Genomic DNA, 18,847 nt, shown 5'->3' with positions numbered 1-18,847 from the left:
AAGTTCACTAATAAGCTTCAGCAGGAATCAGAAGTCATCAAAAAAAAAAAAAAAACTTGTTAAAGTTTTTTGTTTTGTTTTGGGTTGTTTTGTTCAAGTTTTTTTTTTCTTCAAAAAATACCAAACTAGTTAAAAGTTATTTGACATTTTAATTTTCAAGGGTGCAACAGCATCTTTAGTTAAAAAGCTGAGTCAATGTGTAAACTCAATCGGCTACAGACTAGACAATTTTCAACTTTTAGTTGATTTTCAAAAACTGTCGGAGACTGTAGTAGAGGGCTGCATTGGAAGCAGGATCCTGCAGATCCCCTAGGACCCAGTGCAAATCCTGGTTTTGACTTTGGCGTGGATGAGAGCTCACCTTGCAAAGCAGATGGATTTGCCAGACTCCATCTCTCAGAGACGCACACAAGTCGATTTTTGAGCCGTGGTGTGGGCATGCGTATGCTTACATATGACCAGGGCTTGACATTAAGTTTTTTCACACCAGCAAGTGGGGCTAATGGCTACTAGCCACTCAGTGTTTCAACTAGCCACAATTCCGTTGTTGGGAAACTGTGTGTTAAATATCATATTTACCTCTAGTATAGGATGAAACACATGCTCTTTCTTTTATTCCTCATCAACATGATCAGTATAAGCTCTCCTCTTAATAAAGCTCTTCTCTGTGTACATATGAAACACTACAGAGACATGTGTCATACTTCACTGATGGAGACAGACACTGAGACACTGGAGATTAAATGTTGTTGTTATTTGTCAGATATCTCTTAAATAGTAAGTTAACAATAAAACACTAACTGTTACTGAACTGTTAATCTAAAATTAAAAAAAAAAAGTGAATTAACATTTCTAATTCTCACTCAGACAGATCTTCAAGTAATATTTCTGAGCAGGAGCATGCACAGACACTTCTCTTAATCTACTCATTAAAAAAGTTTTTTTTTTTTTTTTTTAGTGAAATATAGAAGAAGTTAAACCAGTCTGCTGTTCTCAGCTGCTCTTCTATCCATGTATGGAACTACTACACATGTGATGTGAGTGTTGTTGTTTTCTAAGAGTTTTCTGTCATTCAGGGTAATCCAGCAGCCAGGATTGGGATTAAGAAATGAGTCCTGTGCAGGGGTCTAGACTACAGACACAATGTTACATCTGGTTAGTGACAATTCAGTCTACTGGCTCTCATTGGCTGTTGTTAGCATTGCTTTTGAAGACTCTGACTCAACTACAACTTAATGTTAATGTTGTTGTGGGGGGTGTTGGGCTGAATATTGTTAAGCCCGTCTCTCGGTTCTACTTTTTCTAGTCTTAGTTGTTTGAAGGCTCATGCAGTATGTCCAGAAATGACGTGAATGTGAGTGAGTGTCAGACAGATGGCTCTCTAATGTTGCCCAAGGAACAAGTGACTTTGTCAGGAACAGCTGGTGTGTGATGGCTGTGCACAAGCATCTAAACATAATGCGTGTGAAGGCTTGTTTGTGAGTGTGTGAGGGGGCACCAGCAGCAAAGCATTATCACTAAATGGTGCAAATGTACGCAAACTAATTAAATGAAATAACTGTGTAGAAATAATTTGTAAACTGAATCTTTTTATTTATACAAAAGTTATCATTGTACATCCAAAGATGTCAAAAAAGGAACTGCTAATGAGTGAAGGAAGACACTCACTCACAATTCTAGAAGCAGCGTGAGCAGTGTTATGCCAGCAGGTTTCATCCTGTTTGGCTGCAAACCAACATCCTGCAGGGAGGTAAACAGCTCCTGAATGAAGGATGTGGACTCTGCTCTGTAGGAGACCTCATGCTTGGTCTGACATGCACATTTACATACAAACACACACATAGATTATGAAAATGTGATGCTCTGACACCATTGATTTCCATTAGCATATGCAGCTGCCACATGCCTGCTGGGATTGTTGAGGTTGACTCAGTGGAAAGCCTTTGCTTGTCTTGCATGTGCTCAAAGACACATAGGTATACTATGGAGGGCATGCAGTGACATCACTTTTACACAGGACCACACCCCCTAAAGTTAGACTGAAACCTTCTGAAATGCAGCAGTCTTTAGAACATGAGCCAAAAAGGAAATAACAGGAAAGGTGAACATCTGCTTAAAGGAGGCTGTTTGGACCTGACAGAGATCTGCATTGTTTCCCATAATCATGGACAATAGTATGTGGCAAGAAACAATTTTACTGAAATTTAAGTGTTACTGACTTCCTGTATAAAAACCAAAGCCTGGAAACACAGGTCATTACAGTTTAAGTGACAGATGTGAAAATACTCAAAGGTTGGAGTGACTTAGAAGCTTTACAGCCATTGTGTCTTCAAATACAATAATTTCTACAAATATACTGGCCTCCATAATTGTTCAAAACTGCCTGCAGAGGACATCAGTGTTAACTAGAGTTGCAAGCAGCACTGGAGGGCCCTCACACCATGGTGCATGTCGGAGTGTGTCATAATCCCTGGTATGTGGGAATAGTTTGGTTTTAGCAAACCTGGGCAGTGTGCTGCAGAGCTTAAAAGGTTAAGCACAGCAAGAGTAATAAAGATATGACCCATTTGTGCCACTTCCCGTTGCCAGGAGGGGGGGCTATGATCAGTTCTTTATATGTAGGCAAGTTCAGTGTGGCACTGTTGTCTTGCTAGAGAATGTTGAAGAATATAGGATGAAGTTTCTAAAAAGTTAGAATGGGTCAAAGTCATTTGGCACCTCAAAAAATTTTCTTATTTTGAAATTGTGATGAAGCTGGTGGACTTCCTGTTGGGATTTGGGCATGGGTCCTGAGGCTTTTTTGTAGGTCTGATGATGACCTAGATGGACACCAGAACTCATAAGCCTGGGTTGAACGGTGTGCCAGGGCTGATTTTCTTTGTGGCAACACATAAAAAACACATCAAAAATCAGTGCCGAAATCAGAGCACATGTTTGACTGACAGAAGAGGGCACTGTCACAAAATAATGATATTGATGCATCAAAGTGTTCAGGACTAATGTGTGGTTATCCTTGTGAAGTCTGGTGATGATTGAAATAAGCATTTAAAAGTTATAAAGCAATATTAGCGTAATTTCCCAGTAAAAAGTGGACCAAAACAAAGTTTAAGTTTGGGTTTCAATAACGGCCAGGCTGTATGGTGAAAACTCACAGTCTGCACATCTTTGGGTCTCAAGGTTGTGTAGTTTGAGTAAAAAAATTCTGGAGTCAATCATAAGATATCCCTTAGACAAGTCTGTTAAAATGTGCAAAGTGTCCATCAGTGGAAAAGGCCAAAACAAGGCCAAATTTTGACCTTTCGCTGTTTGTAGTGTGTTTCCTGTATGTTTCATGGAATGGTCATAGTGTTTTTTTCCCCCATGTAATCATGATACATATGTGTACCAATCTGCATGCATGTAAGCCTTATCCAGGTCCCTATGTCCCTTTTGGCGCCCCCCAGAGGCGACTGTGTGATGGACTTGCACCGCTCCACCACCAGATGGCTATTTCAGCAGGGGGACAATTTTTGAGGAAAAAAGGGACTTTTTACATATAAAACAGGCCTCGAATTGCTGAAAAATTCCAATGAAGAGCCTATGTTGGTGCTCAGGTCCTAATTAAGGACAATAAGACTGTTCTTTTTTAGCTAAATTAAGGACTTTAACTGGTTGCTGTCACCAGTATGTGCTCTCTACCCCTCAGCTGCTGGAATCACAATGACTCCACCTACTGTGACATCACATGCTTGCCCTCTATACATATCCATAAGAGCCAACTTTCAGTGCATTTAACCACAACACATTCAGAGAAAAACAGACAGAGATGGAGTAAAAAAAAAAAAAAAGACATGCACACTCTCTGCTGCAGCACCAAAACACACAAGCACAAACAGCCAAGCGATAATGATTAAGGTGAGAGGTCTGAAATTGAGCTGAGGTACACTGGGGCCTGAACATTGTGGCCCCATGTCACTTTAACCCCCTGGAACAGATAGTGAGATAGAAAACAACCCTGGAGAGCAGCACAAACACCTTCATTACTCTGTGTCTCTGAGACGCTGTTAGTGACTACCTCTCATTGCTCCCCACTTCTACATTCCATTTGTTCTAATCTCTCCAACTTCTGGCCTTTTTCCTCCTCTTCTTTCCCATCACTCCTCTACCAGCTCCAAACAATTGGATCCTTAACTTCAATGTGTGAAGTAGAGCCCTGACAGCATCATTTGTCTTCCACTACATTGTCAGAGGTACACACTGAAGTCCCATAAACACCTCAGGAAGTTAGGAAATAATAACCTTGACCAATATCTCAAGTCTGCAGCTGCATGGGTGAAAACTTCATATATAAAGAGATGCTGAGAATTTTGTGAGGATTTTACAAGATGGTGTTTTTTTTCATAGGTTTTGTTATCAGAAACTATTGCAGCCAACACAAACCAGTGGAGGTGAATTCAATATGTGTGAGAGAGATTTCAAAGATTCAAAGAAAACATTTATAAATCTCAAGGGCAAACTCATTTCAGACTGCATGAGAAGATACAAACACAAGTTTTGGAGAACAAAAGAATTACTCTTCATCTGAATTATTTAACTTTCCATCCATCTCAAAGTTAAATAATTTAAAAAAAGCTAAATACTGAGTATATGCACAGAATGGCATATCATGTTAAAACATTTTAGCTTTTTACAACTTAGAAATTTCAGCTTTGCTATTTTCATTAATTTATTAACCTTAGTTTACAAGGTCATAGAAGACCCTGTTCTGATGGAGTAAAACACTTTGGCTTAGGAGTGTAGTTTAGTGAAATGGGCCATGTCCCATTACATGTAGCTTGTAAATGGTAAGAAAACAGATGCAGAGCACAAAAAGGGTGGATTAAGTCACTTAATTGTGGCCCAAACACCTAGGATACGAGGACCCTATTGAAACTGTAGGTTTTATTATTATTCTATCAAAATAATTGCTCATTTGGGGGCGTTAACGTACTCAAAAACTCACCAAACTTGATTTGGAAATTTTAGTTACTAGTGCTTTCCTGCCAGTCCATCGTGCAGGGGCCGAAATGTGAGAGAGGGGACTGGGTAAGAGTTACATGCATGAAAACTGGTACAGACATGTTTCAGACCTAGACGGAAAAAAAGTCTCTTGGGTCCATCCTCTAAAATTAACAGGACAAACAACTAAAGGTCAAATTTTTGCAGTTTTTCCTATGGACACTACACATTTTATTGAACTTGTCAGAGGGGAATCTTTGCAGTGAAAATGCACAAATAATGCCTTATAACTTGCTTATGTTAATCATCACAAAATGTCTCATATTGATCTCCATTGCATCCATGTATTAATATCATTACTTTATCACACCCCCTTCTGCCAATTAAACATTTCTGCCTCTGATTTTTTCTTTGTCGCCCCCAAAATATTCAGTTCCTGCCCACCAATCAAGCTTGGCTTATGAAGTTTGGTCTGCATATGGATCATCATCAGACCTACAAAAAAGCCTCTTGGACCAATGCCCAAATAAAAACAGGAAGTCCACCAGCTTCATCTGTATTTCAAAATAAAGGTGTTTTTTACAGTGCCAAATGATTTTTATGTTTTTCCACAACAAACATATGTTTCATTGAAGGATGTCTCACTGGTGATGGAGAGCATTTTGATATCTCGCCAGTTTGTCAGGAAGTATGTGCAACTCTCATATCAAACATCTGATTGCCTTCAAATTTCACATGCATGCTCGAGATCTGCCCCTCTACACATTCTAAGGTTAATTTCATTATTTTGCTATAGTGCCCCCTGCTGACAACATGAAGAGACAGATTTGGGTCATTTCTTTGTTCCTATTACTGAACTGAATCTATCAAGCTCTGATTTTGATAGAAAGACCTCTATACTTGTCCACAATGCTGATAATATGTCTTATTAAAGGATGCCTGGTATTTCAGTTCCTCGCCATTTGATTCAGGTAGTTGGTCTAACTCTAATTTGAAACGTGATTTGCTTCAAATTTCACATGCATGAACAGGGTCTGCCCGTCTACACATGTAAATGTGAATTTCATGTTTTCTCTGTAATGCCACCTACTGAAGGACACCAGTAGTGCCTCTTATATATATAGCTCCTATAATTTTTGAGTTTTATATGATAAAAATAAGTCCTGCTCTTATCACCAGAGCATATCAGCATCTTCTTTTGACATACTGCCATCTACTGTTGACAGGCAGTACTACCTCATATAAAAAGTGCATTTTGATCATCATTTTGAATTTGAATGACACTACTTGGATGATCTACATGGTCTCAGCCATGCAGCAGCACACCGTGTGTTTGCTAACACCTAATGATTCCTGCATACATGCGGTTGTGACACAGCCCGATGTGTGCGAGGTGCAGGTGTGCAAGGGCCCTTCAGTGCTTCTTGCAGCCCTAGTTATGTATAAGTCTGTTTTGGGAGCACCATAATTTAAACTAATCAGGGTTTCAGCTCTCTTGGCAGGCTGGCGTTTTGGTAAGGTTTAGTTTTCGTTTTATTCTGAACATGCAGAATACACACAAGGCTACACACAGGAGTTTTAAAGCTATATTTCACTGAAGGATCCTAAAGCATCAGACACAATTAAACCAAAAAAAGAGAAGAAAAAAAAAAAACTGCTGTGAACATTCAACATTACCCACAAAAACACATATTGCAACTACAAAGAAAATAGTGGAGTGAATAAGGTTCAGCAGGAGTTTGTGATTTTGTCCATTATCAATTGTCCAATGCTGGACCCCATGGCAAATCTATGCTGTTGTATTAGAATGTTTGAAACTAATCCATAAGGCCCTTAACAAATAAACTACACTTTACTTCACCTTCCAAATGTTTATTTATGCTACACTGTTTCTCACTGCATCAAAGAAATGAAGCCAGCACTGGCTGGATGTAGATCCTCTGAGGACGAGTCTGACAATAACAATTGATTCAGATGAATGAGTTTAGAAACAGAAGTGCTGGTGTTGGATCAAAGTCTTTCCAAAGACTTGTAGGAGATCGGATTTGATAAGAAAGCCACAACTACGAAAACTCTGACAGAAATAATTCACAAGAGGAAGTATGCAAATATGCAAGTCAATAAACACAATTAAGGCTTTTGGATACCTTGCCTCTGTAAGCTAACATTCAGGTTTAGTAGTTGAAGAACGAGTGACTTGAGCCTTTGTCTGGGCGTGATGATTGTATACACACTTTTTTTATGCACACAGTGTAGACAACATTATGTGAATACATACAGAAACCTGTTTGTAACATCTTCCAAATGGATTTGAAACGCTGTTGAGAGACATTCAATAGCAGGAGATAACCATTGGAAACAGCTTGAGAGCAGCTCTGCACAGTGAGTGGGGTGAGCTTTAATCCAGAGGCTGCTGGTGGTTGATTGAGTACACAGCTCAAAGGGAGACTGCCAAGTGGACATGGACGTTTTTTTTCTAGCCCTCTGAGGAGTTGCTGTGTGAGTGTGAGCGTTTAAGGATGAATAAATGTTGTTTAAAGGATCAAGGACAAGAGCTCCTTTTCTGCACTAAAGACAAAAGTCAAACACGTGGAGCTGCAACTTAAACTCACATTGCTCAAGAGTATGCAGGGGACTCTTCCACATAGAAAAATCAAATTTCAAACTTTTTTTTTTCTCGTTCAGGACAACCTCATCAATTAATGCAAGCATACAGACCTTGGCTATTTTGTGACTAAAATCCAGTAGGTATACTAATTTAGCTCTCTCTTGTTCTGTACAAGCCTGACAAAGGGTGCCATGTCTTTGCTCTCAACATGAGGTTGGGCCAAAAGTCTTAGGGGCAAAAAGCAGCGATGAAAGGTGTCGAAGTTGCATGAGTAGGCACACAGGCCTCACACAAAAAAACTCCTCTGTCCATTCACCGTTGAACTTTCTTTTCACTGTATCTACTTTTTGTTTTTATAAAGCAGAAGAGATATTTTGTCCGACTTAATGGCTTATTTGAATGCAAGAACATGACCACAGGTGCTGAAATTCAACATTAAGCTGGCAAAGAGGAGAGAGGCACGTGTAAGCCAATAGAGGCAAATATTTACAGCCAATATAGACCGATATTTATAACTTATATAGGCCAATATTTATGGTTAATAATGGCTGATATTTACAGCCAGTATAAGCTGATATTTACAACTTATACAGGCCAATATTTACAGTGGATATAGGCTGATAATAGCCTTTAAAGGGAGATTTTTGCAGCTGATATAGAGCTAGTAAGGGCTGATCTTCTCAGCCTATATAGGCTGATATTTACATGTATAAACAAGGATAACTACAACTGTTTGAGGTTGAGCAAAAAATGGTAAATAGTTGTGGCCAAGGATCATACAAATATAATTAACTATTTGTGTTTACACTTAATTTAAAAAAGAAAACAAGTATCTTTAATGATAAGAAGTCTACTTAAAGGGCCACTAATAGGACTTTGGGGGCCTGCCCCTGCCCCAGGGGCTCCCATTGAATATCCTGGCTGTAGATTCACAAACTCCATGTGAAACAAAAAAGCAACACAGCTGCAGAAAAACTACATGTTGTTTATTTTGCTGGGTAAAATGGAGGACGGTTTGATTCTTTCTTTCCCTTTGGAGAGTCCAAAAAAAATCTGCCATTGTGCTGAGTGTCAGCAAGGTTGTGACATGGCCATTGACACAGGCCACAGGTTACCAACAACAACAGCAGAATCTGGGGTTTAGACATGCTGTTAACATTTTACAAGCAGCATAATGCTGCAAACACTGTTATTATTATCCCAAGTTTGACAGGAGTTTGAAAGTAACAAGGGCACAGAAAGATTTTTATGCATGCTCAGGGCCTGGCCAAAGTAAGACCCTCAGCACACTGTGGTATGAGACCCCACAACAGTCACACACATTATCTTGGTCATATTTATCATGCAAACACCAGCCTGATGTGCAAAGACAGAGAGAAAAAACGCTCAAGCCAAGGCCCCCCACATATGACGAGGCCCTACACAATGTGCGAGGTCTGCGTATAGGGAGGGGCAGACCTGAGCACGCTTACTAATACATCAGAAAACTTCAAGAGGATACACATCCATACATTTCATTTTACTAGATGTCATTGACCATCTGCAGTTCTCAACTTCCATCCCTTTTCTATACCCCTAAACTGAAACTTGATTATTCCCTCAACACTATTCTCAGTATTAAAGAAATGATCCTTTTTTATTTGTCAGATTAAATTTTGGTTTTCAGAATCTGATCTGTGATCACTGAACTTCTCTGACGTCTAAAAAGTCCAAATAAAAACTTTAAGATGTCTTTCAGTCATTCATTCTTAAGTAACTCAGAGAAATACTTTATCTGCACCAAAACAAAGTCTTTGCACTCAAAGGACTTGTACATTCGCAGGGCACTGTTGCTATGGTTACCAGAAAAAAGTTAGAGTGAGAGGTGGAATGAAGAGGATAAGAATCACTGCATTGTATTGTTTATACTTTGTGGATATATGCTTCTATTATCACACTGCAGCTGTGATGAGTCAATTAAAGATGAGATTTAGCTTAACATGAAAACTCACACAGGCTTGGACATGGTGCATGTGTGTTCCCTCACCTGAGGCAACCTGTAGCGTTGCGTAGCACCTGTGACGTATGGAGGTGGAGCTTACGGTCTTCAAGGTGTGTCGGGGAGGAGTCCCAGCTAGAGTGGGGTATGATGACGCTATTTGTCAGAACAGCCAGGGCGTCCTGGATGATTGGCATCTTCAGAGCATCACATGATGAAAGATTCCATAGCACACCTGTAAACACAAGAATGCATTTTATTTCTGAATGTTTTATCCACAATAATGATTAAAGTCAACTTTCAGAGGAAACTGAGAAATGTTTTGTAAGCATGGAAATTGAAATATTTTTGTTTGTTGAATGCAAAAGATACAGTTGGCATTAAAAAAACTCCACACACTATCACACTGACTTTATGAGGAGGGGGAAACAAGCCATCAACCCAAATGCTGCAGAGCTGCTGAAAGTCCTCTCTGAACTTGTAATAAAAACTTTAAAATCTGAATCTTTCATACTTTACCAAACTGAAGCTCAGAGCCCAGAGAATGCTGTGGCTTTGAGCCATCCTGCATGAGGACGTGATGGTTCATGATCCAAAATCCAAACTTGGTAACAGACATCAGCTTTAACAGTGATTTTCTAGTTGTCTGACTACTCAGAGCATTCTTTACTCTGCACACCTTTTCACACACTGATGATGCAGATTGCTTTGTAGAGTGACCATCACTCTAAACAAATCCCCTTCATAAACAACCCCACACCACTTATGCAGCATTGGGAACAAGTTTGCTTTAAGTAGAGAGGCAGACAGACGTACGGGGACCCCAGTGGGCCGGTCGGCTTATGAACAAATGGGCTGGGCAAGGTAAAAAGAAAAAAGTCACTCTTGCTGTGACTGTGAGCCAGGCTGTTTTTGATCAGGCTGCACAGAGGAGAGACAGGTAGGCCAACTGTGTGCAAACCAAAGGAAACCACACAACTGTTCTTCTCCTGTCCTTTACACTGCACTCTTTCTCCTGTGCATGCTTTAAGTACTCAGTGTGTACCCCCAACTGATACCTGTGCAGGCTTACCTGCCTTTACACATTATGACACAACATCATGACACACCTGCAACCTGCAGCAGCACCTGTTATATAGTACGAAGTATGTCATGCAGCCGACTAGTTACTCAGAAAGGCGACCTATGAAAAAACACTTTAACTTCAGTCAGGAGTATGTGCATGGTGGTTACACCATGAAATCACAGCAGTCACATGATCAACACCATGGATAGCTTCACATCAATCAGCTGTGACAACAGTGGCAACTCAGAGGGCATTATACTCTCTTAACTCATCATCAACAAATATTCAGTGAAAACTATCATATATAATATACAGCTGAGGCAGAAAAACTATTCAAAGAATATATGATATGATCATGAGCTATATAAACCTACATGCAATTAGTGTGCATTAAGAGAAAGCAGGTTGAAGAGAGTGAGTTTCTAGGTCTACTAAATAATGATGCACTACAATGATTGACATTTTTATATGTGGCTATAATATGGGGTTATATAGTATATGATTGCATCTGGAAATGTTAGAGTAGTAACAGTCTGTACTTTTGGATGGTTTTACAAAATAACCAAAGACATTTTTAAACTCGCTGCATAAGAATTCTGAACTCAGTCAGCCCTTACTACGAATGCAAAACCACAAATGAAATGTGGAGGTGGTGCAGGACTAACAATAAGGGACAAAAATAACTTCATTGAATCCTTATTTTTTAAACAATGACACCCACACTTTTATTCTGGAAGCCAGCTCTACAGTGTACCTGATACTCGTGATGTATGAGGATATTAATGAGTTTGTTGATGCAGGCAAACAGCCAACTTCCAGAGCAGTGTATCACTTATTACATGTTGTAGGTATAAAAGTTACCACACATGAATACGACCTTAAATACACAGGGATACGAGTCAGGTCAGATATGGCAGCATATGCAAGTTCTGTACTTTGCCACGTCAACCTTGGTCCTGAACTGCTCTAGCCTCCTGATGGCCATCATCCTCCTAGCTGCCCCCTTCACCATGCACATGTCACCCCCAGTGTCTGGACCAGCCTTAGGTCCCAGGCACCCAGTATACAGTGAGCTGGATCAGGACTGGGAAGGCCTGTCAGGTGCCCACAAAAGCACAGCTGCCACTCCAGTATATACACACATATTTATTTTATAGACGTTTTCAAAAAAAAATAACCAACAAAAAAAAAATTGGTTAGTTGGTTATGATGTGTTGTTGTTTTAAGATAAACATGGATATTATTCTTTAAATGATGAAATGTCATCAATTTCTGATAAAACTGATGCTTTAGCAGCATCCATGCTAATGCCATAATTGCACTGGCCTCTTGCTGCTGCTTGTTTACGTCACGACTTTGTCGTGCCTGAAAGTACTGCCCCTTGTCGCTGATTGGTCCTGTCACTTTCTAATCAGAACCACACGGTTCTGACGGGAGCTTTGCAAGATGGATTCACCAGTGAGAAACACGGAAACGAGCAGATCCATCTGCTTTGCAAGGTTAGATTAAGACTAGTCAGCCCTTCACTTTGAAACCAGATCAAATCAATGTATGTCTTTAACAAAAACAAAAGATATGATTACTATGGAAAAGGATAAGAGCCACTGAAAAAAAAATTCTGAAATGCATTTTTTTTTTAAATCCTGAGGAAAATGTCAGAATTCCGAGATTAAATTAAGAATGTGAGATTAAAATCAGAAGTCTGACTTTAATCACAGAATTCGTATTTTTCCCCCCCTTAGAGAAAAAAATGCATTGCAATTTTTTTTCCCCTGTGATCCTTATCCTTTTCTTAAATAACAAATAGAGAAACGAAACAAAAATAATAATCAAAAAATGTTAAATGAAAATATGGCATTTACTGACTTTTTATTTCAAGAAATATATATCCGGTATGTAGGTTAAAACAAAATCTAAAAGCTCATTCACAGAGATGATCTTTTTTTTTTTTTTTTTCATAAAACCATTCATAAGTGACACATTTGGAAGACAAACATATCAGCAAACTGTGAAATACAAAGCAGTTTGTGCCGGAAAAATTGTAGAATTGTAAACCTTGAAGCTTAGCAATATAAAGGCATACAAATTAAGGGAATAAATGCATTTTTTATTTCATGTTTTTTTTACTCTATTTTTGCACCAGTTAGTTAGAATTGCCTTTATTGTCTATTTATTGTGTTGTACAGTAAAATAGACCCACCGTCCTCATGTGAGAAACATCAATTTTTTTGAAAACTACTTATTGTTGACATATACTATTCGATGATTATATTTATCAGATCCTTCTAATCCCAAATAAGTAGGAAATATAAATAATCACAACAAATGAAAATCTCAGGAGGTTAAAGAAGCAATTTAAAGAAAAAGGATTCAATGAATGTGTTTAATGGAGTATGCTCTGCAGGCTGCTTGGTCAGAAATGTTTCTTAGTTTGGCTTGTTATAAATTGGTGATAACTGCATGCACTTGCAGGGAAGGTGGTTTCAAAATATTGGATACTGCTCATATGTTCAGCGCTCTGCTCTGAGGGTGCAGATTAGGATTGGACATTTGAGCACAGGTCACTTATAAATCATCTACAAGGACAAAAACACCAAAGATACGTGCAGTGTGAAAGGATGGTATTTCAATACTCATCATAAACAGTTTGAGTTCTTACACAGACTTTTCCTTTTTATCAGATGGAACAGCAGATGTCTCTTCACAGACTGGTGGCAGCTGTGGCCTTGTTGGTCAGCAGTGACACACTCATGCACAAGAGAATCACGCGGTCACACGCAAATGCACACATTGCACACAAGGACAGGCTTCATCTGCATTCTTGCATTCTAAATATGTAAATTAGCCCCTGCTGCCGGTCATCCCTTCTGAGAGAGCAAGAGACACAAAACTAAATTTAGTAACAATGAAAGGGAAAATGTGTGAAACAGAGGATGGCAGAGATGATGGACACTGAAAAGAAAAGCTGAGTGATGGCTTAGGAAAACAGGGACAGATTGAGACAACAGAGGAGACATGCAACAGGTTTTTAATTTGACAAACTATAAAAAGCTGCTGGGTTAAAGGTCATGATCTCTCGCAAATTTGGTGTCAGGCTCCAGATGTTGCCAGTCCCAGATGGCAGATGTCATTCATTTGCACAGTTACCACAGGAATAAAATATGGGAAATTACTCCTGCGGTCTGAGTGCAATGGGCCGTGTTCATTGACTGTCAGGCAGCTCAGATATATCTTGTTCACTTGGTGATAACATATGCTCAATCCAATGTTTGCTGAGATCTTATTAATGAACCAAAAGAGTGAAAGGGCTGTGAGGGGTATTGATCAGGGGTGCTGTTTATGATCTGAAACAACAGTACTATTGATGCCGAGTAAGATAATTAGCCTCTTGAAGTCACAAGACAGCTAGTTTTGGAATAAATGTACAGCTCTTCAATGAACATTTCCACTACATCTCATATTAACTCTCTATGCTCCATGTGTTCTCACATTTAGAAGCTGCAAGCATGCATGTCAATGGACGCAGTCCTGCAGCTGATGTAAGGTTTCATGGACCACAGAAGTGAACTTTAACTTTTATGAGTGCAGTAAATTCTTTTATAGCAAGATGTCTGTGACCTAACACATGGCAGCAACTAGAGGTTGAGGATATTAGTTTTTCAAGACCAATACTGATTCAGATTAGTAGGAGGCTTGTTAGAAAGGCCAATAACCATTATGAACTGATGTGCATAAAAATTAGCAGCTAGTTTCAGTCATTGAAATGTTAGATTAAAACATGGAATGTGATAAACTATCAGTCAGATAAATAAAGACTACTGCATGACCAATTAGAACAAATAAATACATTCAACACCAAAAAGGTGACTTTTATCCCTAAAACGTCAATTTATTGGAGGCGCACTAATTCCCATTCATTTGGTTGATTCTGATTTCTGATTTGCAATTGACATAGGTTGATATATACAGCTAATACACCAAGACAATTGCAGCCAATATGAGAAAATATTGACAGCTGATATGAGCAAATCTTTACAGGCAATATGGGCCAAAATTTAGAGTTGTTAAAGGTAGGTCTCTACAGACAGTACGAGCCAATATTTACATCTGATAAAGGCGGATCTTTACAGCCAATATAAGCCAATATTTACATGCCAATACAGACCTATATATAAAGCCACTATAGGCCAATCTTCACATCCAATACAGGCCAATAATTATAGCTGATATAGGCCAATATTTACAGCTGATACAAGCCGATATTAACAGCCAAAATAGGCCAACATTTACAGCTGATACAGGTTGATCTTTGCAGACATATATGGCAATCTTTACAGCCACTAAAGGCCAATATTTACATGCCAATAATGGCCAATATAAACAGCACCTAAAGGCCAATCTTTACAGCCAATATAGGCCACTATTTACAGCTGATATAGGCATATATGTATATACATTGCTTAACAAATTTATTGGACCACCTGTAATATTTGTCAAGCATCATGAAGTGCTTTAATGCGGACTCTTTCATTTTCAGTCAGCTCTCCACGTTTTACCATCTTGAAGAGGAATGAGAAATTTCAGCCACTATCGGCCAATGTTTATAGCTGATATAGGCAGACAGTATTTACTGTACAGTCTATATAGACCAACCTCCAATATAAGTACTTTATTTTTTTACATTTTATTTAAAAATATTAAGATTTAAAGTTGTGTGGATCATCTTTAAGGATAACAAGTCTACTTAAAGGGCCACTGAAAATGGCGTAGGGACCAGCCTGACCCGGCCCTCCGGGCAACCTGTTGAATAGCCTGAATTTGGAGGATTACTTACATCTAGATCTACAGCCATCAAATATTCGCAGTGCTTCAATAATAAAACAAAACCAACATTAGGCTTGAGCTCTATTCATACTAGAAATGGCACAGATGGAGAAGAAACTGATGCACTGTTTAAGTGGAACTCTGACAAGGCCTCAGACAGGGCTGAGGGCAAACCACTGGGTGAGTCTGTGGAGAGTATTAGACAGTATTATTCAATGATTGTATTTTATTGTTGACAAAGAAAACAGAGCGTTGATACAGATAATTAGCCAGGCTAATAATTGGTTAACTCTGAATGATAATGGTTTATATACAGTCTTCATACGCTGGAGTTAAGTCAGAACAAGAGGTCAAATCTGTGCATGAGACAGGTAAAGTCTGACTCTCGCCTCCCTTATTGACAAATTAAAAGAAACAACACCTACCTAACAGCTAGCTCGAAACAAAGCTTATATAAGAGAGCAAATAATCAGAAAGTTTGTTGTTAAAAAGGCTGGAATAAAACATAACAATAACAAGATCTGAAAGAAGAAGTGTTATTCTTCTAAAGAAATGGAGATGAAGAAAAGGGCAAGGACAAGCTGTGTCACTAATACTGCACATTCAAGCAGCCTCTGTTCACTGAATCACTGTAGTGCCGTGGAGGCTGTGCTTGTTGACAAGCAGCCAGCTTTGCATTGCCAACAGCAACACCAGCCTTGATGCTTTACAGTATGCTGCACAAGTGTCACTCATAATAACAATCTGCATATGACACACAAGGGAAGGGAGGAAAATCAGGCTATGCAAGGAGAAAACAATGATGGAGAATAACATCAAAGAACAGTAGATGTAACAGAGGGAACAACAAATAGGTTAGAAAACAAGACAGGAATGACAGCCATTGACTGACAAAGGAAAAACAAGGCAGCAGAGTGAAGGATCAGAAAGGCTCACTCCTAATTAAAGTTGTTATTCTCAAATAAATCTAAAAGTAAGGTATGGTAGGGAGAAAAATATATTTTAACTAAGTGAAAATAAACATACAGAAAGAGAGAGAATGTGAGAAAAGTTAAGAGAAAGAAAAAAAAAAAACTGATGAGGACATGTGTGAGTTGCTATGAGCAAAGGAGGGCAATAATAAGTCAGGATGGAGATGGTTAATTTTTTTATATTAATATGGATATTGATACCCCTTATTGATCCATGTCCCTGCATTGAAGCTTCTCTATTGTTTAGTGGAAAGACAAAATGATCATCATAATCCCTCAATACACACAATGGATGTAAGAGGCTGGAGTGGGAATTACAACCCCAATTCCAAAAAAGTTGGGCCGCTGTATATGATGCAAATAAAAACAGAATTCGATGGTTGTCAAATTTCATTAACCCATTAACAATAGAACATAAACAACATATCAGATGTTGAAACTGAGGCATTTTTACCATTTCAGGAAAAACATTGGCTAATTTTGAATTTGATGGCAGCAACGCACCTCAAAAAAGTAGGGACAGGGCCATGTTTACCATTGTGTAGCATCCCCTCTTCTTTTAAAAACAGTCTGTAAACGTCTGGGAAGTGAGGAGACCAGCTGATAGGAGAGGAATGCTGCTCAACAGTACCGGGTCCTCTTTACTGTTTTCTTCCATTTATGATGCTTCAAATGGTTTCTGTTGGTGAAAAGTGTGGACTGATGGCAGACCAGTTCAGGACCCAAACTCTTCTACTGTGAAGCCATGCTGTTGTGATGGATGTGGTATGTGGTTTAGCATCATCTTATTGGAATACGCAAGGCCTGGATGGGAGCATATGTTGCTCTAAAACTTCTGTCTACTTTTCAGCATTGATAGTTCCTGTCCAGATGTGTAGGCTGCCCACACTACAGGCAGTAATGCAGCCCCATACCATCAGAGATGGTGGCTTTAGAACTGAGCCAGGGCAACAAGCTGGACAGTCCCTCTCCTCTTCAGTTCACAGGACACAGCGTCTGTAGTTCCATCATTCCCTTACTCACAGAGATTTCTCCAGAATTTAATTCTTTGCAATTTTAAATTGTAAAACATTTTTTTAATTGTCCCAAAACTTTAAGATACAGATTTGTGCAGATTTGTGAGCCTTTGCTCATCTTTATCGATGAGTGATGCTGCCTCTCTAAAATGCTTCTTTTATATCCAGGCATGTTACTGACCTGTTGTCAATTGACCTTATTAGTTAAAAAATTCTGCTACACCATCTGTTCCAATCATTTTTTTTTTTGCCCTGGCCCTACTTTTTTAAATTTGCTGCAGCCATCAAATTCAAAATGAGCTAATATTTTTCATGAAATGGTAAAATGTCTCAGTTTCAACATCTGATATGTTGTTTATGTTCTACTGTGAAAAAAATATGGTTTATGAGATTTGACAGTCATTGCATCCTGTTTTTATGTATATTTTATACAGTGACCCAACTTTTTTGGAACTGAAGATGTATTTTTAGATAGATGATGAAACAAAGAATGAGCAGAGTGAAGATAAGAATTAAAGAAATGGATTCCTCAGTGTTTTCTAGGACAAGGACATGGAGTCTTCTACTGTCGAGCAGCGGTCACATCCAAGGCTGACACACACACACCTGCCTGCTCTGGAAACATAGATCTGTAATGCTTGGCTAATCTCAGTGTCTTATGGGTATAACATCAGGTGACCACCAGACAATGACATCATTCTGTGAGCTTTTGTGTGCTCGTTTTCCTCTCCTTCATTTCTTCCTTCATCTCGCTCCCCTTGGACACTTGACGGGCAGTTCTTGGAGGAGCTGGGTGGTTTGGGGAAATGGGGAGATGATTGCATGAATTCATGAATAAATGAGAGTATGACTTGTAAGGCGAGAGTGAGGCCTGTTAGGCCTCAAGTGGCAATGTTTTATTAAACAGCCTTCATCTGTGTGACTCTGTGTGAATTAGTTAGCCGCAGGGTCAGAACCTGGTGATGAGCAAAGCCACAGACGACAAATTACACACCTAATGTTCCCACAAAAATCTGTCATCAAAAAAGTAATATCGCTATGGATGACATTATAGTTGGCAGCAGGTTAACAATTGCAATATAACCCCTGGAGTCTGAGCCTGCAGTGGGTTAGAGGAGAAACATTTGTCAGCACCAGGTAAAATGCAGTTCTGTGGGTAAACTCTCACCGTCTGCACTGAGGGTTTCATTCCAACCAAGGCCGGCCACTATGAAAATCCAACAGAGAAATGTCCTCAGGACACCAGCAATTTTATAGCATCAGAGCTGCAGCAAAAGAAGTCATCCTAGAGCAGGTTACCACACAAAAATCCATGTGAAGACTCTGATGGCGCTCTGTCCTCAAGCAATCTCTAGAAGAAGGTTAAAGGTCGTGGGGGCACAGAGATCACGGCATGAGCAGTAATTC

At 39.2% G+C, this 18,847-nt stretch overlaps 1 protein-coding gene across 1 annotated transcript in view; it reads right to left on the bottom strand.

Moving 5' to 3' along the window:
* The window catches only part of ctnnd2a (catenin (cadherin-associated protein), delta 2a), a 395,533-nt gene that overhangs the window by 95,261 nt on the left and 281,425 nt on the right, over window positions 1-18,847 (bottom strand). Inside the window, exon 15 of the mRNA XM_041814718.1 lies at window positions 9,612-9,798. Coding sequence (XP_041670652.1) covers window positions 9,612-9,798 — 187 coding nt within the window. The remainder of the gene's footprint in view (window positions 1-9,611; window positions 9,799-18,847) is intronic.

The sequence above is a fragment of the Cheilinus undulatus genome, linkage group 19 (assembly GCF_018320785.1).
Source record: "Cheilinus undulatus linkage group 19, ASM1832078v1, whole genome shotgun sequence".
NCBI classification, from domain to species: Eukaryota; Metazoa; Chordata; class Actinopteri; order Labriformes; family Labridae; genus Cheilinus; species Cheilinus undulatus.
Note: the sequence above shows the minus strand (reverse complement) of the source record. Positions and strands in the feature narration are given on the sequence as shown.